This window comes from Diceros bicornis, chromosome 8 (assembly GCF_020826845.1).
Source record: "Diceros bicornis minor isolate mBicDic1 chromosome 8, mDicBic1.mat.cur, whole genome shotgun sequence".
Lineage (NCBI taxonomy): Eukaryota > Metazoa > Chordata > Mammalia > Perissodactyla > Rhinocerotidae > Diceros > Diceros bicornis.
The window spans coordinates 3,981,823-4,002,916 of NC_080747.1; the positions used below are offsets into that span (position 1 = coordinate 3,981,823).

Here is a 21,094-nt window from a genome sequence, read left to right on the forward strand (position 1 = left end):
TTTATCTTCCACATATGAGTGAAATCATGTGGTGTTTGTCTTTCTCTTTCTGGCTTGTTTCACTTAACATAATAACCTCCAGGACCATCCATGTTGTTGCAAATGGGACGATTTTGTCGCTTTTCATGGCTGAGTAGTATTCCATGGTATATATATACCACATCTTCTTGATCCAGTCATCAGCTGAGGGACGCTTGGGTTGCTTCCGTGTCTTGGCTATAGTGAATAATGCTGTGATGAACATAGGGGTGCATAAGCCTCTTTGGATTGTTGATTTCAGGTTCATTGGGTAGATACCCAGTAGTGGGATAGCTGGATCATAAGGTATTTCTATTTTTAAATATTTTTAAAAATTTTTTTAATTTTTTCTTTTTGTGTGAGGAAGATCAGCCCTGAGCTAACATCCGTGCTAATCCTCCTCTTTTTGCTGAGGAAGACCGGCTCTGAGCTAACATCTATTGCCAATCCTCTTCCTTTTTTTCTCCCCAAAGCCCCAGTAGATAGTTGTATGTCATAGCTGCACATCCTTCTAGTTGCTGTATGTGGGACGCTGCCTCAGCATGGCCGGAGAAGAGGTATGTCAGTGCGTGCCTGGGATCTGAACCTGGGCTGCCAGTAGCAGAGCACGCGCACTTAACCGCTAGGCCACAGGGCCAGCCCTAATTTTTTGAGGAATCTCCATACTGTTTTCCATAGAGGCTGCACCAGTTTGCATTCCCACCAGCAGTGGATTAGGGTTCCCATTTCTCCACAGCCTCTCCAGCATTTGTTGCTTTTTGTCTTGGTGATTATAGCTATTCTTACGGGTGTGAGGTGATATCTTAGTGTGGTTTTGATTTGCATTTCCCTGATGATTAGTGATGTTGAGCATCTTTTCATGTGCCTATTGGGCATCTGTATATCTTCCTTGGAGAAGTGTCTGTTCATTTCCTCTGCCCATTTTTTTGATTGGGTTGTTTCTTTTTTTGTTGTTCAGTTGTGTGAGTTCTTTATATATTATGGAGATTAATCCCTTGTCAGATATATGGTTTGCAAATATTTTTCCCAGCTGGTGGGTTCCCTATTCCTTTTGATCCTGATTCCATTTGCCTTGTAGAAGCTCTTTAATCTGATGAAGTCCCACTTGTTTATTTTTTCTTTCGTTTCTCTTGTCTGAGTAGACATGGAATTCAAAAAGATCCCTTTATGGCTGATGATGAGTAGTGTACTACCTATATTTTCCTCCAGGAGTTTGATAGTTTCAGGTCTCACCTTCAGGTCTTTGATCCATTTTGAGTTAATTTTTGTGTGTGGCGAAAGAAGATGGTCTACTTCCATTCTTTTGCACGTGGCTGTCCAGTTTTCCCAGCATTGGGTTTGGTTACTTTAACAAGTACTTATCCCGCCTGACTATGCAGCAGGCTGTTCCAGCCCTTCACGTGTCAGCACATGTGGTTTTCACACCCGAGGCGGGAGGTCCAGAGGAGGCAGAAGTGGGAGGACTTCCCTGGCCCCTGGGTCGGGTGGTTACAGGCAGAGCCAGGACTGGGGCTGAGGCAACACTCGCCGCCGCTGCATGCTGCTGTCTCCCGGGTGAATGACAGTCTGCGAGATGAGCGTCTAACCCTCTTCCGGGACCCGTCCTCCCAAGCGCACGCGGGCACGTTCTATCCTGTGCAGCAGCCGAGGTCCCCCAGAGAAGCAGAAGCTATAGGAGATAAATAGGCAGACAGATAGACGGGTACAGACAGGCATAGACGTAGACACATAGGAAGAAGTTTAAGGAACTGGCCCGCGTAGCTGTGGGGCTGGCAAGTCTGCAATCTGTAGGGCAGGCCGGCCGTCTGGAGACCCAGGCAGCAGTGGATGCTTTGAGACATAAGTATTTCTTCGGGAAGCCTCGGTTTTTGCTTTCAAGGCCTCCAACGGGTCGGACGCTCCCCGCGCCGTTATTGAGGGTGATCTTTACGTCAAGTCAGCTGATGGTAGGTGTGAACCGCGTCTGCAGAACACCTTCACGGCAGCCCCTAGACTAGTGTTTGGCCAAACAGCCGGGCAGCGTGGCCTGGCCAGGCCGACACGTGAAGTGTGACCATCAGAGGAAGCAAAGGCAGCCGGTGGACAGGTGTGAAAGGCGCTTCCTGTCTGCTGTGGGGCCTGGAGGCAGAGTCCCGGTGAGTCCCTGCGGGTCCTCCTCGAGTCAGCCCTCCAGACCTCTCTGGGGCAGGGCTGACGGGGGGGGGGGGGGGGGGGGGCGGGGGGGGCGGCTTCTCACAGGGGAGTCTTGTTTCTTGAGCCGCCTCAGTCAGACCCTCAAGCTAAATGCACACCTGAGTTTGCGCAAGCAGGAGGCACCCAGGTCCGTTGGAATGTGCCTGAAGAATAAGAACCCCGAAGTCGAAGTCAAAGAATACCTCCTTTGTTTAAACTCATCCGACAGGTCTGATGAGAACCTGATAGGCTGAGGGTGATGGTGCAGGTTCCCAGCCACGCGGGTGTGTCTGAGAGATGGGTGTGCACCAGAGTCCAGGCCTCCAGGCCAAGTGGCAGGGATGGGGAGGGAGGAGGGAGCTGCAGTGGGAGGAGGGCAGGCAGGTGGGATCAGCTCCTGCCACTCAGGCCCCGTGGAGGAGGGAGGAAACTGGGAGGCAGCGTGACAGGGAAGGCATGCATATAGACAACACAGATTGTCCCTGGGGGAGGGTGGGAGACTGGGGCTAACAGGCAGGCCCATGCGGAGCTGGGAACCAGACAAGGTCAGCAGTGACTCAGCTCTGAAGAACACAGCATGGCCCCCGGGGCCTCTTTGGCTAGGGCAATCCTGGAGGGCCCCCTGGAAGAGGGGACATTTGAGCTGGGCCCTGTAGGATGAGGAGGAAATGTGAAGTGGGAGAAAGAGCCTTGCAGGATCTGGGGTGGCAAAGGGCCTGGCATGTTCCAGAACCTGTAGATGCCCACCATTGAGAGAACATGGTGGGAGAGGTGGGAGAGGTGGGAAAGGACACAGTGACTGTAACACAGGGCCTCAAGACCACCTGACAGCCACCTCACTCCACCTCTCGGGGCCTCCGTCCCCTCCGCACCCCATAGGCTGTGGGAGAGGTCACAAGACTGTGGGCGGCGAGCTCCTGGCACGTACCTGGCACAGGCGAGCACTCCAGAAATGGCAGTGACCTTTGTGGGTATGAAGATGATGTCATTGTGACGATGATGTCATTATGGCCATGATGTCATTGTGATGATGGTGTCATTATGACCACGATGTCAATATGACCTTGATGTCAGGGACCTCCTGCTAAAGGGGCTGAAGCTTCGGAACGTGAGCCAGCTGAGCAGGGTCACCCGTGCAGGTGCGGGCTGTGTGACACCGGGGACATGCCCTGTCTGCAGCTGGGTCTGCAGCCCGGGCGGAAAGGAGATAACTGCGGGCACACTCACCGCCCACCGCCCTGCTGTGGGCGTGAAGCGGAACAGAGGACGCGCGTGCACTGTCCAGCGCAGCACTGGGTGCTCCCTTTGGTCATCAAGCTGGAGGTGAGTGCTTGCTGAGTCGTGACCTCAGGAAACCCTTGCCGATTGATCCAGGTTGCAGAGTTGAGTCAGAGACTCATCTCTCTAAGGAAACTGCCTTATGGCCATAAGATGCTGATAGAAATACCATTCACGGTTTATAAGGCGTCAAGGCTTCTGGGTCACAGGGTGTCTCCTCCACAAAGCCTTCCTGGGTCCCACAACCCTCAAATGGACTTAATTACTTTGTTTTTTTTTCTTTAATTGAGGTCATATTGGCTTATAACATTGTGTAATTTCCGGTATACGTTATTATGTATCAGTTTCTGTATAGACTGCATCCTGCCCACCACCAACAGTCTGGTGTTTATCTGTCACCATACATATGTGCCCCTTTACCCCTTTCACCCTCCCCTCACTCCCCTTCCCCTCTGGAAACCACTAATCTGTTCTCCTTATCCATGTGTGTGTTTGTCTTCTGCATATGAGTGAAATCGTACAGTATTTGTCTTTCTCTGTCTGACTTATTTTTCTCAGCATAATACCCTAAGGTCCATCCTTGTTGCCACAAACGTCATGATTTTGTCTTTTTTATGGCTGAGTAGTATTCCATTGTATATATACCACATCTTCTTTATCCATTCATCCATTGATGGGCACTTGGGTTGCTTCCACGTCTTGGCTATAGTGAATAATGCTGCAATGAGCATAGGGGTGCATAAATCTCTTTGAATTGTTGATTTCAAGTTCTTTGGATAAATACCCATTAGTGAGATAGCTGGATTATATGGTATTTCTGTTTTTAATTTTTTGAGAAATCTCCATACTGTTTTCCATAGTGGCTGCACCAGGTTGCATTCCTACCGACAGTGTATGAGAGTTCCCTTTTTCTCCACATCCTCTCCAATACTTGTTATTTCTTGCCTTGTTAATTATAGCCATTCTGATGGGTGTGAGGTGATATCTCATTGTAGTTTTGATGTGCATTTCCCTAATAACTAGTGATATTGAACTTCTTTTCATGTGACTGTTGGCCATCTGTATATCTTCTTTGGAAAAATGTCTATTCAGATCCTCTGCCCATTTTTCGATCAGGTTGTTTGTTTTTTTGTTGTTGAGTTGTATGAGTTCTTTATATATTTTGGAAATTAACCCCTTGTTGGATATATGATTTGCAAATATTCCCAGTTGGTGGGTAGTCTTTTTGTTTTGTTCGTGATTTCCTTTGCTTTGCAGAAGCTTTTTAGTCTGTTGTAGTCTCATTTGTTTATTTTTTCTTTTGTTTCCCTTGCCTGAGTAGACATAGTATTTGAAAAGATACTGCTAAGACCAATGTCGAAGAACGTATTGCCTGTATTTTCTTCTAGGAGTTTTATGGTTCAGTTTTGAATTAATTTTTGTGTATGGTGTAAGATAATGGTCTACTTTCATTCTTTTGCATGTGGCTGTCCAGTTTTCCCGGCACCATTTATTGAAGAGACTTTCCTTTCTCCATTGTATGTTTTCAGCTCCCTTGTTGAAGATTGGTTGTCCATAGATGTGTGGGTTTATTCCTGGGCTTTCAATTCTGTTCCATTTGTCTGTGTGTTTGTTTTTGTGCCGCTACCGTGCTGTTTTGATTACTGTTGCTTTGTAGTATATTTTGAAGTCAGGGATTGTGATGCCTCCAGCTTTGTTCTTTTTTCTCAGGATTGTTTTGGCTATTCAGCATCTTTTGTTATTCCATATGAATTTTAGGATTCTTTGTTCTGTTTCCATGAAGAATGTCATTGGGATTCTGACTGGGATTGCACTGAATCTGTAGATTGCTTTAGGTAACATGGACATTTTAACTAAGAAATTGAAGAAGACATGAAGAAATGGAAGACATTCCGTGCTCGGGGATTGGAAGAATAGACACAGTTAAAATGCCCATGTTAATTGCTTTCTGACCTGCTCCCCATCAGGTGTGAGATCTCTGTGGGTGGGGCTGGCCTGGTCTGGTTTATTTCTGTCCCAGCACCTGCACCCCACAGGGGAGTAAAGGAGAAAGCCCAGATCATGCTAGAGTGCAGCGCTTCACATCCCTTCTCTGCAGTAATCCTGCAAGGCTGGCGCTCACTTCTTCCCGTTCTGCCAGCTGTCACACCCCATGCTGGCTCCTGGGCCCATGGTGCTCGTTACCGAGGGAACCATAATACAGCTCGCTCAGAGTTCAGTGGCTGCTGAAGCTGCTCCTACTGTTAAATTTTGAGGAATTTTGCGTACTGGTTGTTAAACCCAGTCATTACTGAAAACCAAATGTAAACTTGACGATGAAGTAAATTATATTTAAAGCAAAAGTAATAAATACTCGAAACTCATCCCTTCCTAACTTCTCTACTACGTGTTACTACCATCGATGACTCGAGGTCACGTCCATCTATTGTATCTGTGTGGGAGAGATGTTCTGTAACGCTGTGCTCCTGGGCATCTCTTCCCGACTCTGCATTCAGTGACATCATTGGCAGCTTGAAACTGGCCGAAGTGTGAGTGTTAACACTGCAGAAAGGAGACTTGAGGGCTCTGGGAGCCTGGGTGAGGGGTGCAGTCAGGAGAGGCTTCCTGGAGGAGCTGAGATCCCAGCCCGGCTCTGAGGAGTGGGCCAGGAGGAGGGGCTGGCATTGCGGGCAGAGGGAGAATGGGTGAAGGCACAGGCCTGCTTATTCCTGTTTTACAGACGGCACAGCTGAGGTCAGTCACTTAGCACAGCTGGACAGGGCTGGAGCCAGGCCTGGAATCCTGGTGTGTCTGGTTCCTGGGCCGGAGGTCTTTGCATGACACTGGCCTGGAGGGCCGCATGTAGGCAGACCCCCAGCAAAGCATGTGGGGCCCCTGCCATGCTGCAAAAATGGCCTCCTCCCTGGGGGCACTCCCTGGGGAGACAGTGCACCCCGGGAGTGGGCTGTCCTGGATGGAGGCTGACCACTCCCCCGAGCCCCCCCGGCTAAGGCACTGTGCCCTGGGCTTCCTTCCTGCCGGCTCAGGAAGGGGCTGGCCGTGCCTGGCCTTGGTGGGCACCTGGGGGCAAGGCTGCCCCTCCTCCTCGGGAGCCGCCAGGGGCCAGAGGAATTGGCCTGAGGTCAGAATGCTGGCTCCAGCCACTGGGTCAGTGCCCCACCATGTCCTGCTGGCTGTGGCGAGCACGTGGGGTGCCACCTGGATGGGGGGTGGCATCTGACTCTGCCATGTGACCCTGAGCGAGTTTATCTGAATGCCCATTTCCCAGCTGCCACGCGCAGGGCCCCTCAGCCCTTCCTACCCGGGAGGCGTTGGGGATTCAGCCAGGTGAGGTGCGATGCTTGGGACCACCCAGCTGGAGCCAGGAGGGTGAAGAGACCCCTGTGCCGGACAGCCTCGCTTGACCCTCCCCCAGCCCTCACTCTGCAGAGGAGGAAACAGGACCAGAGCCCCGGGGGGGAGGTCGGGCTGGGCGGAGGGGGTGCTAGCCCCCAGGGCTTTCCCTCAGCTGAGTGAGGGTTCCCAAACCCAGCTGCCATCAGCTGCTCCCAGAGGCATGTGACAAATGTAGGCTCCTGGGCCCGGTGCCACTAAGCCTGCCTTGGTAGTTTTCCGGGAGGAGATGGAGCAGATCTGACAAGCACCCCAAGTCATTGTGACAGGCCTATGGGGTTGGGAACTCAGCTGGGACCCCGTGCCACCTCTCCTCCCTCCCTCCTGATCCCTCCCTGCCTTCCCAGCAACGGAGTGGACTCCTGGTGCAGCAGGAATGTGGGACCAGGTGTGGGGAGCATCCCGCATCAGCGGGGTTAAGAACGCTGGCCTGAGAGGGCCCCAGGGGCTGGTCGCAGGCTCTCCCAACCCCCCTCAGAGTGGGCCTCTGCAGTCCCCAGCAGAAGCCAAAAAGGAGAGAGCCAGCCTCAGATCGCTTTGAAGGCTTGGCCGTGTCTCCTTCCCCAGGATGGGGCGCTGCCGGCCTGCTTTCAGGCTGTGGGCACAGATGGCCTGTCTGCGCTCCAGCCCAGCTCCCCGCTGGCGTTCTGGCTGGCCCTCTTCTTGTCTCTGTGTGCGCCTCTCCACCGATCCACCACATGCCCCTGGGGTGGAAGTCTCTGAGGTTGGGTGTGGCTGTGGCCATGGAACCCGGGTTTCTCTGCAGCTTTTCAGACTCAACTCTCAGAGCATCTTGGTCCCAGAGTGACGGACGAGCTGTGGCCCCTCGAGTTCCGCCTGGCTCCGCTGCAGGCCCTTCCCAGCACAAAGGGGAGCCTGGAGGCAGGCCCCCAAGCTGCCGTGGTCCTGCTTCACTGGCTCGGGGAGGCTCCCCAGGCGCTGGGCACGGTCACCCCCCACCACCACCTTGCTCTCCTCCCCAGCTCAGTGCGCAGTGATCACTGCCCGCTCCTCTCCCCCTCTCCTCCCTCCTGCATATGGCTGCCCAGTGAAGATCCCACCCTGGCTAAACCCGAGGGCCCTGGAGCACGTGACCACTGGCTGCAGGGGTTGCTGGGCGCTGCCCCGCGAGCCTGCTCCACCTCCCCATGGGGATCCCTTCCCACCGCCCGCCGCCACCTTTTCGCGCACCTTCCCGTCGCCTTAGACCTCCCTGTGCTCATTCCCACTAAAGCCTGAGCACTGAGAAACCCGCCTTATTCACATCTGCTCATGTCTACATATCTGTTACCTGCCCCCGGCCCGCTCTGCCAGGGACCTTGTGTCTCTGCCTGTCACAGGCACCCAATCAACATTTGTTGAATAACACTAGAAACGACTTTTCTTGTATCATCGGTTTTTCGAATCTTGATTGTCCCACGGCATTTGGAAAGGTTGTGATTTGGTAACTGGAAGTGGGGTGCTGCGGTCTGAAATGACGATTCTGAATCTCTGTGGCCTGGGTTGTGGATTCCCCAGCACACCAAGAAACCCCAAGTTCAACCCCGTGTAAATGGTTCATTTCTGGCAAGCACCAGGATTCTCTTCCTGTCTGCACGTTCCAGACAGCGGCAGGCCGCTGACGGCCTCTTCCTGGCACAGGCTAGCTTGATGGGGTATGTGTGTGTGTCTGTGTCTGTCTCTGTGTGTGTGTCTGTGTCTCTGTGTGTGTCTGTGTGTGTCTCTGTGTCTCTGTGTCTCTCTCTGTGTGTCTCTGGCTGTGTCTATGTGTGTGTCTGTGTCTGTCTGTGTGTGTCTTTGTGTGTGTGTGCTGAGGACTCCAGGCCCAGGCTCAATTAGGAGGGACTTTGTGACTCAGCAGAAGCCTGAGGGGTCTCCTGAGTCCCCTCCTGCAGACCATGCCAGCAGCTAGGCTTCAAATCTCAGGGCTGCTGCGACAGATTCGGTGATTTTTGTGAACGACACCAGGAGTGGTGGTTGCCGTTTCGCTGTTCACAGTTTCCCACATGTCTTCACATCCATTTTCTCTCCTGATCATCACAGCAACCTTCTGTAGTAGTAGTTCTGTTTTAAAGTCAAGGAAACTACATTTCTTTTTTTGGCAAGAATTATTTTTTTAGTTGTAGAATTCACATAAAATAAAATTCACAACTTTAACCATTTAAAGTATACAATTCAATGGTATTTAGTATATTCACAATATTGTTCAACCACTGCCTCTATCTGGTTCCAGAACATTTTTATTACCCTGAGAAGAGACCTGTGCCCATTAAGCTCCCCATCCCTCCCCCTCCCCCAGCCCCTGGCAACCGCTAATCTGTTTTTGTCCCTCTGGATCTGCCCATTCTGGATGTTTCCTGTAAATGGAGTCACACAATATGTGGCCTTTTGTGTCTGGCGTCTTCCACTTAGCATCACATTCCGGGTTTCATCCACGTTGTAGCGTGTGCCAGGACTTCACTACTGTTCATGGCGGGTGATGTTCCAGTGTGCGGATCAGCCGAGTCCTGCTTAGCCATTTGTCCTTTGGTGGACGGTGGGGTTGTTTCCACTTTTTGGCTGTTGTGAATAATGCTGCTATGAGTATGGATGTGCACGGATCTGTTTGAGTCCCAGTCTTCAATTCTTCTGGATCTCCCTGGGGCTGGAATTGCTGGGTCGTGTGGTAATTCTGTTAGACTCGTAGAGGAACTGCCAGGCCGTTTTCCACACGGCTGCGTGGAGGTCATACTTTTTAAGTGGGGGCAGAAGGGGGATTTGAACCAGGTCCTCTGGGGCCAGCGCCTGACCCATCCTGCTCAGTCCATTCCCAACCTTCTTCCCTTCTTCCCCTCGGCCCCCAGCCAGAGCTGGGAGGAGAATCTGAGTAGCAGGAAGCCTCGCTCCCCTGGGAAGCTTCTCTGGGAGAGGGGAGTGGTGCCAGCGCCCACCTGAGCTGGGGCTTGAAGGCCGAGGAGGAGTTTCTCAGAGCCTGTTGAGGAAGACAGCCGGGAGGGAGACGGGAGCAGACACGGGCAGTGAGAGGCTCGGATCCCGTGGTAGTTCGGGGAGGCTCCGTAGGGGTTGCTCTGACAATCTCCAGTCGTAATAAACCCACTAGCCCTGTCTGTTATTCATCCCCCGACTCCAGGAGGGGGGACTAGGGCGACCCCATCACACAGGTGAGGAGACTGAGGCTCCGGGAGGCCAGCTGCTCCCCCGGCGTCCCAGAGGCCCACCCATGGCATTCCTGCCCTTGACCACCTCACTGTGCAGCCTCTCCACGTGCCCCCAGACGAGGAGCAGGACTGGGAGACCAAAGAACTCGTCGTGATCCCGCAGCCGACATTGGGGAGGACGGAGGATCTGAACCAGGCCAGGGCCCTGCCGGCTTCTTTGCTCACTTTCCACTCCGCAGCCTCCTCGTCTGAGAAATGGGTTGTAATAAGCCAGGCGCCTCCTGCTCTCAAACTGTAGCTACGAAAATTAGGTGAAATAATAGACGTGACCATGTGAGCAAATTGACCGAAACCTCAGACGTTTCCAGGCAGGAGGAAGACCTGGTCCTGGGTGTGTTTCTGAGCTCGGTCTGCAATGGGAGACGCGTTTGGAGAAGTCAGGAGTCAGGGCGCTGGCCCCAGCTCTGCCGCGGGTCACCGTGGGACCCCAACAGCATCTCCTTCCTCTGGGCTTGGTTCTGTCTGCTACAAAGCAGGAATGGTGGGGATACAGAGGGGACAGGGGAACTGGACGGCCCCGGGCACGCTGAGGGGGGCCAGTGCCATCAGTCCTGCCTCTGGCGGCCCAGTGGTGCTTTGCAAAGCTGCTAACTGCTCCCCTCTGGCTTCTCCTTTTTCTTTGAAGAGACACTTGTCACCGGAGGAGTTCCAGGAAGTGTTTGGGATGAGCATGGAAGAATTTGAGCGCCTGGCCCTCTGGAAGAGGAACGACCTCAAGAAGAAAGCCCTGTTGTTTTGACGGCCACCAAGGCTCCTGACCATGCGTGCCAGTGGCAGAGCCACGGGAAACCTGGCGAGAACCACGAAAACCCCTCCTCTTGCACCTGGCTCTGTCTTCTCTGTGTCGATGGGTGGTGGTGGGCACCTGGGGGGCTGCGCTGGGGCTGGGGCGGGAGAAGGCCCCCCAGCGGGGGCAGCCCCTGTTTCTGCCAGTGACCCCCTGCCTAGTTTAGGGCCCAGGCACCTGGCTTTGCACTGCTCCTTCCCCGCTGTTGCTTGGCATCAGGGAGATGCTGCAAAGTAGCCCAGGAGATGGAGGGACGTTTACACGGCCGCAGCCCGCCTTCCCGGCCTCCATGCGGTGCCCCAGCCCCTGCACTGGGCCGTGGGGGCACAGAGGTGACCGAGACCTGAGATTCGAGGAGGCTTGTCACGGACAAGCACCAACACAATCATGGTGGGTGGGCACTTGGCTCCCGGTGTGTGCTCGCCCCCGCCCGCCCGCTCAGCCCAGGGAGCTGGCCTGGCACACAGCGTCTGGTTCGCAGTGCCCACAGGCCAGGGCAGGGAGAGGGCTGCGCAGAGCATGGGGGCGCGGTTTCTGCAGCTGTTTGTGACAAGTCTGTTTTTAGGGACGAACGTCACCTTGGCGGGGCCTTCCACCGGGGCCCTCCGTGCACTGCGTCTTTCTTCCAAATCATCCCCTAGATGCCTAAATGATATCTTTAAAGTAACACAAAAGTTTTTATTTTATTAAAAAGTATAGCCTACTTCAGCATAAGACGACATATATAAAGAGTTTAGTTTTACGGTCCCACGGAAGGGGAGCGCCTCCAGCCTTATTCTCCACCGTTCCGATCTGTGTGGTTTCGGTTCTTGGTGTGTTCCTGATACATAGAACCCCCTGTCTGTGTTTTTTTTTGCTTTTTTTCTTTCTTACCCATCACACAGGTACCCTTAAAGGCAGACCCCCTAAATAACGCTGTTTGTACGTGTGCGTGAAGTGTAGCCACCACTGTTTCCCTGCTGTTATTTTCCAAGTCTTGGAGAGAAAACACCCTCCTCTGATGGCCAAAGCCCCAGAAGGAAGGATTTCCACGTCCCCAGCCTGATCCCCAGCACAGCTGTGGGCGTGCCCTCTTTGTGACGTAGCCAGTGGTGTCCCACTTTTCCCACAGTAAGACACAAACACGGCCCGGGAGTGAGGCCTGGTGCGTGGTCCTGAGACAGACACCTGGACACTCGGGGAGGGAGGGGGGGACACCCTGCCCAGCTGCGGAGTCAGCCGAGCGTCCCGCAGCAGGAGGCTGGCCCGGTCCCCGCTGAAAGGTGTCCGTGTCTGTAAGGAGTTGTGGGTTCAAGTAGGGTGCCTGTCACAGAATGTTCATGAAGTGCATTGAGAGGCTTATGAAACACTAAAAAGGTGTCGCCACAGCCTGTTTCCCAGTCTTCTGTGCATCTTCTGTGGAGCTGCATCTTCTCGTGTGTCCTGGATGTTCCCACCCATGAGTCAGTGTTACTCAGCTTTCTTCCAGCCCCGTAAGACGCCGAGTCCCTTTGCACACCCGGCTTCTCACCAGCCCGGCTTGGCCAGGGCGGGGGAGTTTTAGCACCTAATATGCTTCCTTCCATTTAGCGATCTGAGCCTGAGCAACTGGAAACCCGTTTTTCTCATTAGTGCAATGTCATGTCGGATCCCAGGGAAGCCTGGAACAATAAAGGATGATGTATTATGACTTGTGCAAGTACGAAGCCACTTCTTACAAATGCACGTCATTGCTAATGGCCCGGGCTGCCTTCTGCTGGTAGTGCTTGGGGAGGGTGTCTGCTGAGTGGTGGCACTGGGTGTGTGCACAGAGCAGGGGCGATGCCATTGGGGCGGGCTGCAGTGTGGGCGCCGGAACGCCCCAGGACACCCCCTCAGGGGATTTGGACCTCTACTTGCTCAGAAGCACTTCTCAGCCAGGCCCCAGGTGCCGATGGTAGAGAGGGGCATAAGAGCTGATGCCTGCCGCGTCAGGTTGGGGAGATGGACCAGCAAACAGACAGTGACAACAAGACTGACCACTGCCCTCTGCAGAGGGCTGGAAGGAGGCCCCCACTACACCCAGAGGTCAGGTGAGGCTTTCTGAGAAGGTGCTGCCCAAGCTAAGTCTTAACAGATGAGGAGGCCAATGAAGGGAAGGGCATTCCAGGCCGAGGGAACAGCAGGAGCAGATGCACTGAGGCTGGAGACAGCCTTGCAGGTTCTGGAAACTTCCGTAGGTGTTATGGCTAGAGCACATGGCTGAAGAAGGGGAGAGAATGCAGGCAGGGTGCCCAAGTCGGAGGGCCCAGCAGGACTGTCCTGCTCACAATCGGCCAATGCTGTCTGGGAATTAAATGTTTCATAATCTCTATTTTAGTCAGCTCGGGCAGCTGTAACAGAATACCACAGCCTGTGGGGCTTAAACAACGTGCATTTATTTCTCATAGTTCTAGAATCTGGAAGTCCAAGATCTAGGTGCTGGCAGGATCGGTTTTGGTGAGAGCCCCCTTCCTGGCTCACAATTGGCCGTCTCCTCGCGTGTCCTCACATGGCAGAGAGAGGGATCAGCTCTCTTCTTATCCAGCTCATCTTCTTATGAGGGCACTAATGTCATCATGAGGGCTCCACTGTCCAGACCTAACCACTTCCCAAAGGCCCCACCTCCAAACCCATCACACTGGGGATTAGGGCTTCAACATAGGAATTATGGGGGACACAGACGCTCAGTCCATAAGAATCTCTAATCTTATTCCAATCACATTAATGCCTCTCGTGGACGTTGGGCTTTCCCCCCCAAAGCCTGTCCACATGTACACAATCTGTCCCATCTTCGTGAATGGCATGACTGTGTACCCAGTTATGCAAGTCAGAAACCGGCGAACATCTCCCCGCATCTCTCCATCTCAGCAGACACCGTCATGGAATTATCCGGACTGGAACACATTCTGAGAGTGGAAGGTGGCACGGTCACCAATGGCCCTGGGACACAGGTGTTCACCTGGCCTGTTCTGGGGGAACCAGATGTGTGGTCACCCTGACCATCCTCCAGGCCACTCTCAGCTGTTCCCACTCTCACCTCTGGACAGGCCACTTCCCACCCGACAGCCAGAGTGACACTTTGAAAACATCAGTTAGATCAAGCCATGCTCCCAATGGCCGCCTTCTACGGCACCCCCCCAACTCCCACTCCACATGGGGTCTGGTGTCTGTCCCATAGGTTGCAGCCACGGGTGTCTTTCTTTGAGTTCCTTGGGCCGCAGGCCTCAAGCTCGCATGTGCCCTCCTCCCTCCAGGCGGCCTTTGCTTCTCCTCAAGGCGAGCCCTCTCTCCCTTCTCAGTTCAGCTCAGAAGTTCCCACCTCAGACAGGCTCCTGCTGACTCTAGGAAATTCCCCGCCCATGCCTGGCATTCATCATACCTGCCCCTGTGTCACCACATTCTTCTCTATCTGTTTATTGACTTTTTCCCTCCACCAGACTGTAAACCCAAGAGGGCTGGCAGTTTTATAGTAGTGCTCTGGGACCTGGGAACGTCACTGGAATATTCGATAATGAGACTGGAGCCTGTCGGGTACTGTGCTAACCCCAAAGTTTCTCAAGGCATTAGTGCTTCCAGAGCAGCACAGCCCAAGAGAACTCTCTGCAATGATGGAAATGGTCTATATCCACGCTGTCCAATACAGTAGCCACCAGTGCTTGAAATGTGGCTGGTGTGACTAGGAAAATAAATGCTACCTTTTAATTAAAGTTCAGTAGCCGTGTGTGGCTGGTGCTGCAGATTGGACAGCGCAGCTCTAGAAGATTAGGAACTTCTGCCCTCACCTGAGAGGTGGACTCCCATAGGAGGCCCTGGGATCTGTCATTCTGTCTCGACATGAGTGTTCACTTGGTGCCCGGGATGTAGGTTCGACTCAGAGAGCACGTGCTGAGCACCACTGCGCCTGCACCGCCCTGGGTGCTGGAGGTGTGCACGGCACAGTCCCTGTCCTCCAGAGCGCATGTCTGCCCCTGAGCCTCGTTGCCCCAGGTTCTAAGGACCTGCCCACCCCAAGGCCCCAAGCCAAGTCCGGCTCAGTTCTCCATGCCAGCCTCATGTCTGCCAATGGCAACAATCTTCCCGAATCAGCCCCAGCCTGGGATAGACGGGCAGGGAGATGTCAGAGCCTGCAGGCCTTCTCTCTGGACCCTTCTGCCCAGGGTAGCTGTTCATTCTAAGCTGCTTAAATCGCAACTCAAAGCTTCAGAATTCACGGCAGCAAGGGAAAGAGAGCATGGCAAACAACACAACACATCTTAGGGTTAGACCCAGAAGTGACACGTGTCACCTCCAGTCAGGCCCATCAGCCAGAACTGGTCACATGACTCCCCCAGCTGCAAAGTTGTCTGGGAAACAAGGGCACCCGTGTGTGTGAGAGGGGAGACCAGCACTACTGATGAGCATTCCTGATTCTGCAGCCAGGGTCCCCAAGGTCTTCCCGTCCCCACCTTCCACCCCCAGTGCCTTCAGTGGCTCCTTCTATGAATTGTCAGGAGGCCCAGCTGTCCTGGTCACCATCCTCTGCAGATGAGCCGCCCGCACTCATCATGCCTGTCTGCCCACCCACCGCGTGGGCCCCCACACCCTCTGAGTCCTTGCCATGCTCAGCGCCCCTCCTGAAGGCACTTTACCCACAAGTCACCATGGTCTGCCCATGACCAGCACGGGAGATCCGACTGAGGATGGCCCCTGAGCCACCTGCACAGTGGACTCCCTGGTGACCCCATGCAACGGCTCTGCCCCTAGAGATACTCTGTTCTGTGTGGAGATGGGCCACCCAATCAGAACTCTCAGAGGCTGGACTTTGAGACACATGAGGAGTGACAGGAGGGTGGACAGAAGGAGGGGCACTGAGCCAGAGCCGTGAGCCCACAGAGGCCCTGGGGTGGAGAGAGGGGAGTCAGTCAGGAGAGGAGGAGGGTCAAGCAGGGAGGGAGACAGGGCTGGAGGAGCAAGCCACAAGCAGGACCTCCCAAGTGACTGGGCCTGTGGACAGTTTGGGGCTGTCCCTAACCCTCCCCACAGCACCCCGGGTGCTGAGCCCGTTGAGAACCACCAGGCGACGGATGAGGAACCAGGGACTGTATCAGTTTCCTTGACGCACCAGACCCCAAAACCCAAAATGCAGAGCTTCAGGAACAGCTGAGTTGGAAGATGTTGCTTAGTTGTTTTAGGTGAGAAAAATCTGCAAGGGTGGTCCCCCTCCAGCCCACCCCAAATCCGGACCCAGGGTCCAGCAAGGTGAAAGCAGGGGGCGCAGTGTGAAGTAGAAGCCCCCTTCAGCCAGCTGCAACAAGAAGGGGAAAGACGGAGGAGAAGGGTCTGCAGGCCCACCCCCGCACCCACGCCCAGGACCCGGTCGGGGACGGTCACTGGGGCGGGTCGAGAAGGGAATCCTGGTAGCATGTGTTTCTCAGCTCTTACTCCCTGCCCCGCCCTGTCCTGAGCACCTGGAGTCCTCAGAGTAATGCTACGAGGCAGATCCTTCCGCAACCCCACTTTACACGTGAGGAAACTGAGGCACGGGGGGAGGTGAAGTAGCTTGCCAGGATTACCCAGCTGTGAATGTCAGAGTGAAGACCTAAAGCCCACACTCTGGATTTGATAAGAGGGAGCACCTCACGTGTGCTCACCTGGCAAGCCTGCCCGAGAAGCCGCAAGGGAGCTGCGTGCAGGTCACCCTCAGACCAGGCAGCAGCTGCCGGCTCCCCATCTCACCCGTCAGAGGAGCCTCCAGCTGTGTGGACGGTCGGGGACACTCTCCACTCTGTCAATGAGGACGGTGACTAGCTGAGTCCTGGACGGTGGAGGACGGTGTCCCAGGCCAGGGAGGCCTGGGCACGCGGTGTGGAGGCCGCCTCCAGTCACCCCTAGTTCACAAGGATCCCCAGATGGCCCGCCAGCCTGAGGGCACTGACCGTACCCTCTTGACTGCAGCCTTCCTCAGGTGGAGAGTGGACTCCTTCTGGCCTGGAGCCCCAGCTGGCCCTCCGGGGTACTCCACAGCAGCCTCCACCTTTCCACTCTGTCCTCCGAGGCAGCTATCCCACGACTTCCTGTGGCCCCTTTCAAGGCCCCTCCCTCACCCCATTTTTCTGTGCTCCTTGCTAATGTCTTCTTTGGCTCCCATGCTGCCCCTCCACAGAAGAAACCTATCTATTACATAGGTGAAAGCCGGATCATTCCAGAAGCTAGTCCCCATCGCCCGTTGTCTACCCCTCCCCAAAGCCCACTGTTTGGAGTGGAAGGAACTCTGGTGTGGGATAGGTGATCCACCCGTGCTGCGTGTTCTGGGACCCGGCACGGTCCCCGTGCTCTGGGCTGGGAGGGGACTGCCCTTGGCATGAGAGCACTTGTGACAAATTAAACAAGAAAGGAGATCAGTGCCTCCCCAGTGACTGCCAGAGGTGGCCAGGCTGTTACTGAGCGCGGTTTCATAAATAATAGAGGCTCCCCTGTCTCCTGTCTGAATCCCGATGAACATTCTCAGCTACACACCATTTCTGACAGCTCCGTTTAGCAAGCCCTGCCTCCTCACCACCCTTCCTGCCTCCAACACCCTGAAAATCTCTAACACTCACACTCCACAGCGTTCCCTCGGCCCATCCTCTGCTTGGCGGCCCACAGCAATCTGTCTGTAGCGCACACTTGGTCGTGCCGTGCCCTGCCTGGAGACCTCACCAGGGCACTTCCGTGACCTGCTCCCTGGCTCCCTCACGGGCATCACCCAGCTGCTGATTCCCTCTCCAGACTCTTCTTTACTTCCCCCTTCTTGTGCCCTCATTTCTTGAACAACATCTTCTCATCTCTCTGCAAAGAAGATGAGAAGGCTCCTCCCTCTGCCTGGAATGCCCCATCTACCAAACTCCTATTCACCCTTCAATACCCAACTGAGATGCTATCTTCTCTACAAAGACGTGCATGATAGAATCCCCCTCCCCAACTGTTACCACACTTTCTTCCATCCAGACAACCCAGTTCATCGACAAATATTTACTGAGCTGGACATGACAAAACAGAGACGAAGAAGACCTCAAGAACTGACCACAAACCCACAGAGGAGATGGGCTATGGGCTGAATTATGTCCCCCCCAAATTCATAGGTTGAAGCTCTAACCCCCAATGTGACTGTATTTGGAGATGGTGCCTCTAAGGAGGTAATTAAGGTTAAAGGAAGTCATAAGGGTGGGATACTAGCTGGTGCCTTATAAGAAGAGGAAGAAAGTTCCCTCTCACATTCCCCAAGGGAAGGCCAGGTGAGCACACTGTGAGAAGGCAGCCATGTGCAAGCCAGGAAGAGGGCTGTCACCAGGAACCAAATCTGCCAGCATCACGACCTCAGACTTCCCAGCTTCCAAACTATGAGAAATAAATGTCTGTTGGTGAAGCCCCCAGCCTGTGGGATTTTGTTATGCAGCCTGAGCTGACTGATACAAGCTGGTCAAGGAAGAGGCAGTGGCAGCACAGGCAGCGAGTGCTGGGACTGAGGGCAGTGCTGGGAAGAGCCTGTCCAGGAGCGGGGCGGGATGTCTAGGAAGGCTTCCTGCACCAGGTTCCACAGGAACTGAGTCCAGGGTGGGGAGCAGGAGTCAGCCAGTGAAGGCCGAGGGGAGGAAGGGAGGAGTGGGCATTGCAGGCCGAGGACACAGCACAGGCAAAGGCCTGCGGACAGGAAGCTGCCTGTTGCCCCCAGGAGCCACCTAGCATGGCCGGGGCATGGGGCATTCCCTTCCTTGTGCTCCACAAGAGCCCAGCTCTACCTTGGTTTGGACACTTTCCGTATCAGCTCATAGTGATCTTCGCGCCCTGCCAGGGAGACCTGCCGTGCCCTGCCCGGAGCCCCTCGGCTCACACCACTCCCATATAATCTGTAGCCCTGTGTGCACACATCTGTGTCTCTGGCAGTAGGACCTGCTCAGCCAGTGTGAGGGGCAGGCCTGTAGGCCAGGAGTTAATGTGCCTCCGGGAGCAGCCCTCAACCATGAGGCTCCCCGGCTCCTCCCCCATCGGTGGGACAGCTCTGAGATGTCCCTGCTGGGATTGAGCCCGCTGCCCACAGCGGCCACCTGCTCATGGACACACCTCTCTTGGCTCCTTCCTTTCTCTCCTCGACCCTTCCCTCTCCACCCTGGTGCTTCCTGGGATCTCTCCCCACTTAAGTGACTTGTACTCAGTCCTGGTTTCTGGGTCTACTTCCGGGGACACTTGCCGTTCCTTGGCCTCACCTGGCTGGGGCTAGAAAGGTGTTGCTCTTACAGCCGCCCCAGTGCTCTGGCCTTCCCAGGAGTAAACATAACCGTCTGGCATAACTATCCAGGGCCATAGGGGGTGAGAGATCGCGGCGGCTGCTCCTGTAATAAGGCAGGGGCCCTACCCATGGTGGTCGCACCCCACTGCTGATCCCAGGAGTGCTAACACCCAGAACTCTTTCTCTCTCTCACCTACAGAAAATGCTTTCTGCATCTCATGACAGATTCTTCCAGAGTGCCCAGAGGAAGCCACTGGGCTGTGGGGACCTGCAGCTCTCTCCTGAGTCCTCTGGAGGGAGGGGATAGCCCAGAGCCAGGGGAGGGGCAGGCGCAGCCTCTGTCCTGTCTGGAATCACTCCTCCCATTGACCTCCTGTCCTGGCTCCATCTGGCGCGTCCTCCCTCGCAGTGGTCTTCTTCCAGCTGCCCTGGGTCACCATCTCAGGCTGGCTCCTGAGGGACTCCTGGCCATCAGCAAGAGTGAGCATGCACGACCCCAGTCAGTTTGCCAACCTGCAGTTCCTTCCTCAGCACTTGGAGGCCCCATGCATTCGAGGTCTGCAGGAACATGTTTTATTGGCCCCCGGGGACTGCCACCAGTGAAGATGCTCCCCAAAAGTCCTATGATGCTCTGGAGACCAGGCTGCCTCCTCCACCAGCTGCCAGCACAGCAGCACTTCCCACCTGCCAAAATATTTGTCACCTCCCTCTACACTAAACAATTTGTGGTCCGGCAAATGTTTCCAAGAATTTTTTCCCCTAGAAAAGTAGATAAAAGGGGTTTGCGGCCATTCTCTGGACTCAGATATTCTCCCACAGACCAAAGAGAGCTAGTTACACAGTGGGGAGTGGGGAGGACTCGCCTGTCACTTCTGGGGGTGAGGCTGGGCCAAGGCCATTGCATCTGTCTATTCATCTCTTTCAACGCTGACCAGTGTGGCCCCACCACCAGACCCCCGGCTCTGCTGAGGGGCAGCCCTTAGTTGCCTTACAGTCCAGAAGTCACCTTCTGGGCCACTGGCTCTGCCCTCCTGGACACATCTGGTTGGACCAGTGGTGGCACCAGACCCAAAGGCAGCTAACCTGTAGGCTGGCCAGCAGCCTGTGAGCTGGTCTGACACAGAAGTTCTGTCCAACAGGATAAATGGTGATTAGCTGGGCCAATCAGAGTCTTTCTCTGAAACTGAAATGGATGGATAAGGAGATAGTAGAGGTGGAGGACAGTGGCAGGGCCTTAGGTTAAGGAGCCGTAAACCAGCAATCCCGGAGTCTTAGTAATTTCCGTCTATAGCATCTTGCTCAGTGCCTGGCACAGAGCAGGCACTCATAAAAGTTGCAGGATTTATATCATTTCAGAACACGGTGGGGGAAGGGGCTTCCTCTTTCACCATAGAACAATCTAGATCGAGTGACTGATGTAAAATGTCCAGGCCTGAGAGTTTGAAGACCTGCCTCTGATGTTCACTGAGTGTGTGCCCTTAGGTAAGTCACGTGACCTCGCCAAACCTCCGCTTCCCCAACTGCCCAAGGAGGCACTGGCTGGATGTCCCCAAGGGCTCCATCTTGCGTGTTGTTCGCACATTCCCAAGTCAATGACTTCCACCTTGGGGTGAGGTCCTATGTGGCAGTTTCCCAGTCTTCACCATGAAATGTTCCTTTAAAAATGTTTTTTTAATGTATTTAATTAATTTTTTTAGGTAAAATGTCCACAAAGGTTCACAATATTTTTTTAATATGAAAGATATGCTTTGAAAAGTCTTCTTCAGACCCGTCTTCCACTCACCCGGTCCCTCCACTCACCTCCAGGTCAGCACCACGCCTCAAGTGCAATTTTAAATACAAGCGATGACAGTGGGTAGCTTCTCCCTCGCTTAACCAGGAACCCTTCTAAAACATTGACTTTTGAGTGGCATATCATATCAAGTTAAGGAAACATTCAGATGCGTCTGGTTCTATTTTCTTGAGTGTTTTTTTAATCAAGAA

At 54.2% G+C, this 21,094-nt stretch overlaps 1 protein-coding gene across 1 annotated transcript in view; it reads left to right on the forward strand.

Moving 5' to 3' along the window:
* ABLIM2 (actin binding LIM protein family member 2) overlaps positions 1 to 12,052 on the forward strand; it is a 170,044-nt gene extending 157,992 nt beyond the window's left edge. Inside the window, exon 21 of the mRNA XM_058546657.1 lies at positions 10,705 to 12,052. Coding sequence (XP_058402640.1) covers positions 10,705 to 10,818 — 114 coding nt within the window. The 3' untranslated portion in view covers positions 10,819 to 12,052. The remainder of the gene's footprint in view (positions 1 to 10,704) is intronic.
* The last annotated feature ends 9,042 nt before the right edge of the window (positions 12,053 to 21,094 follow it).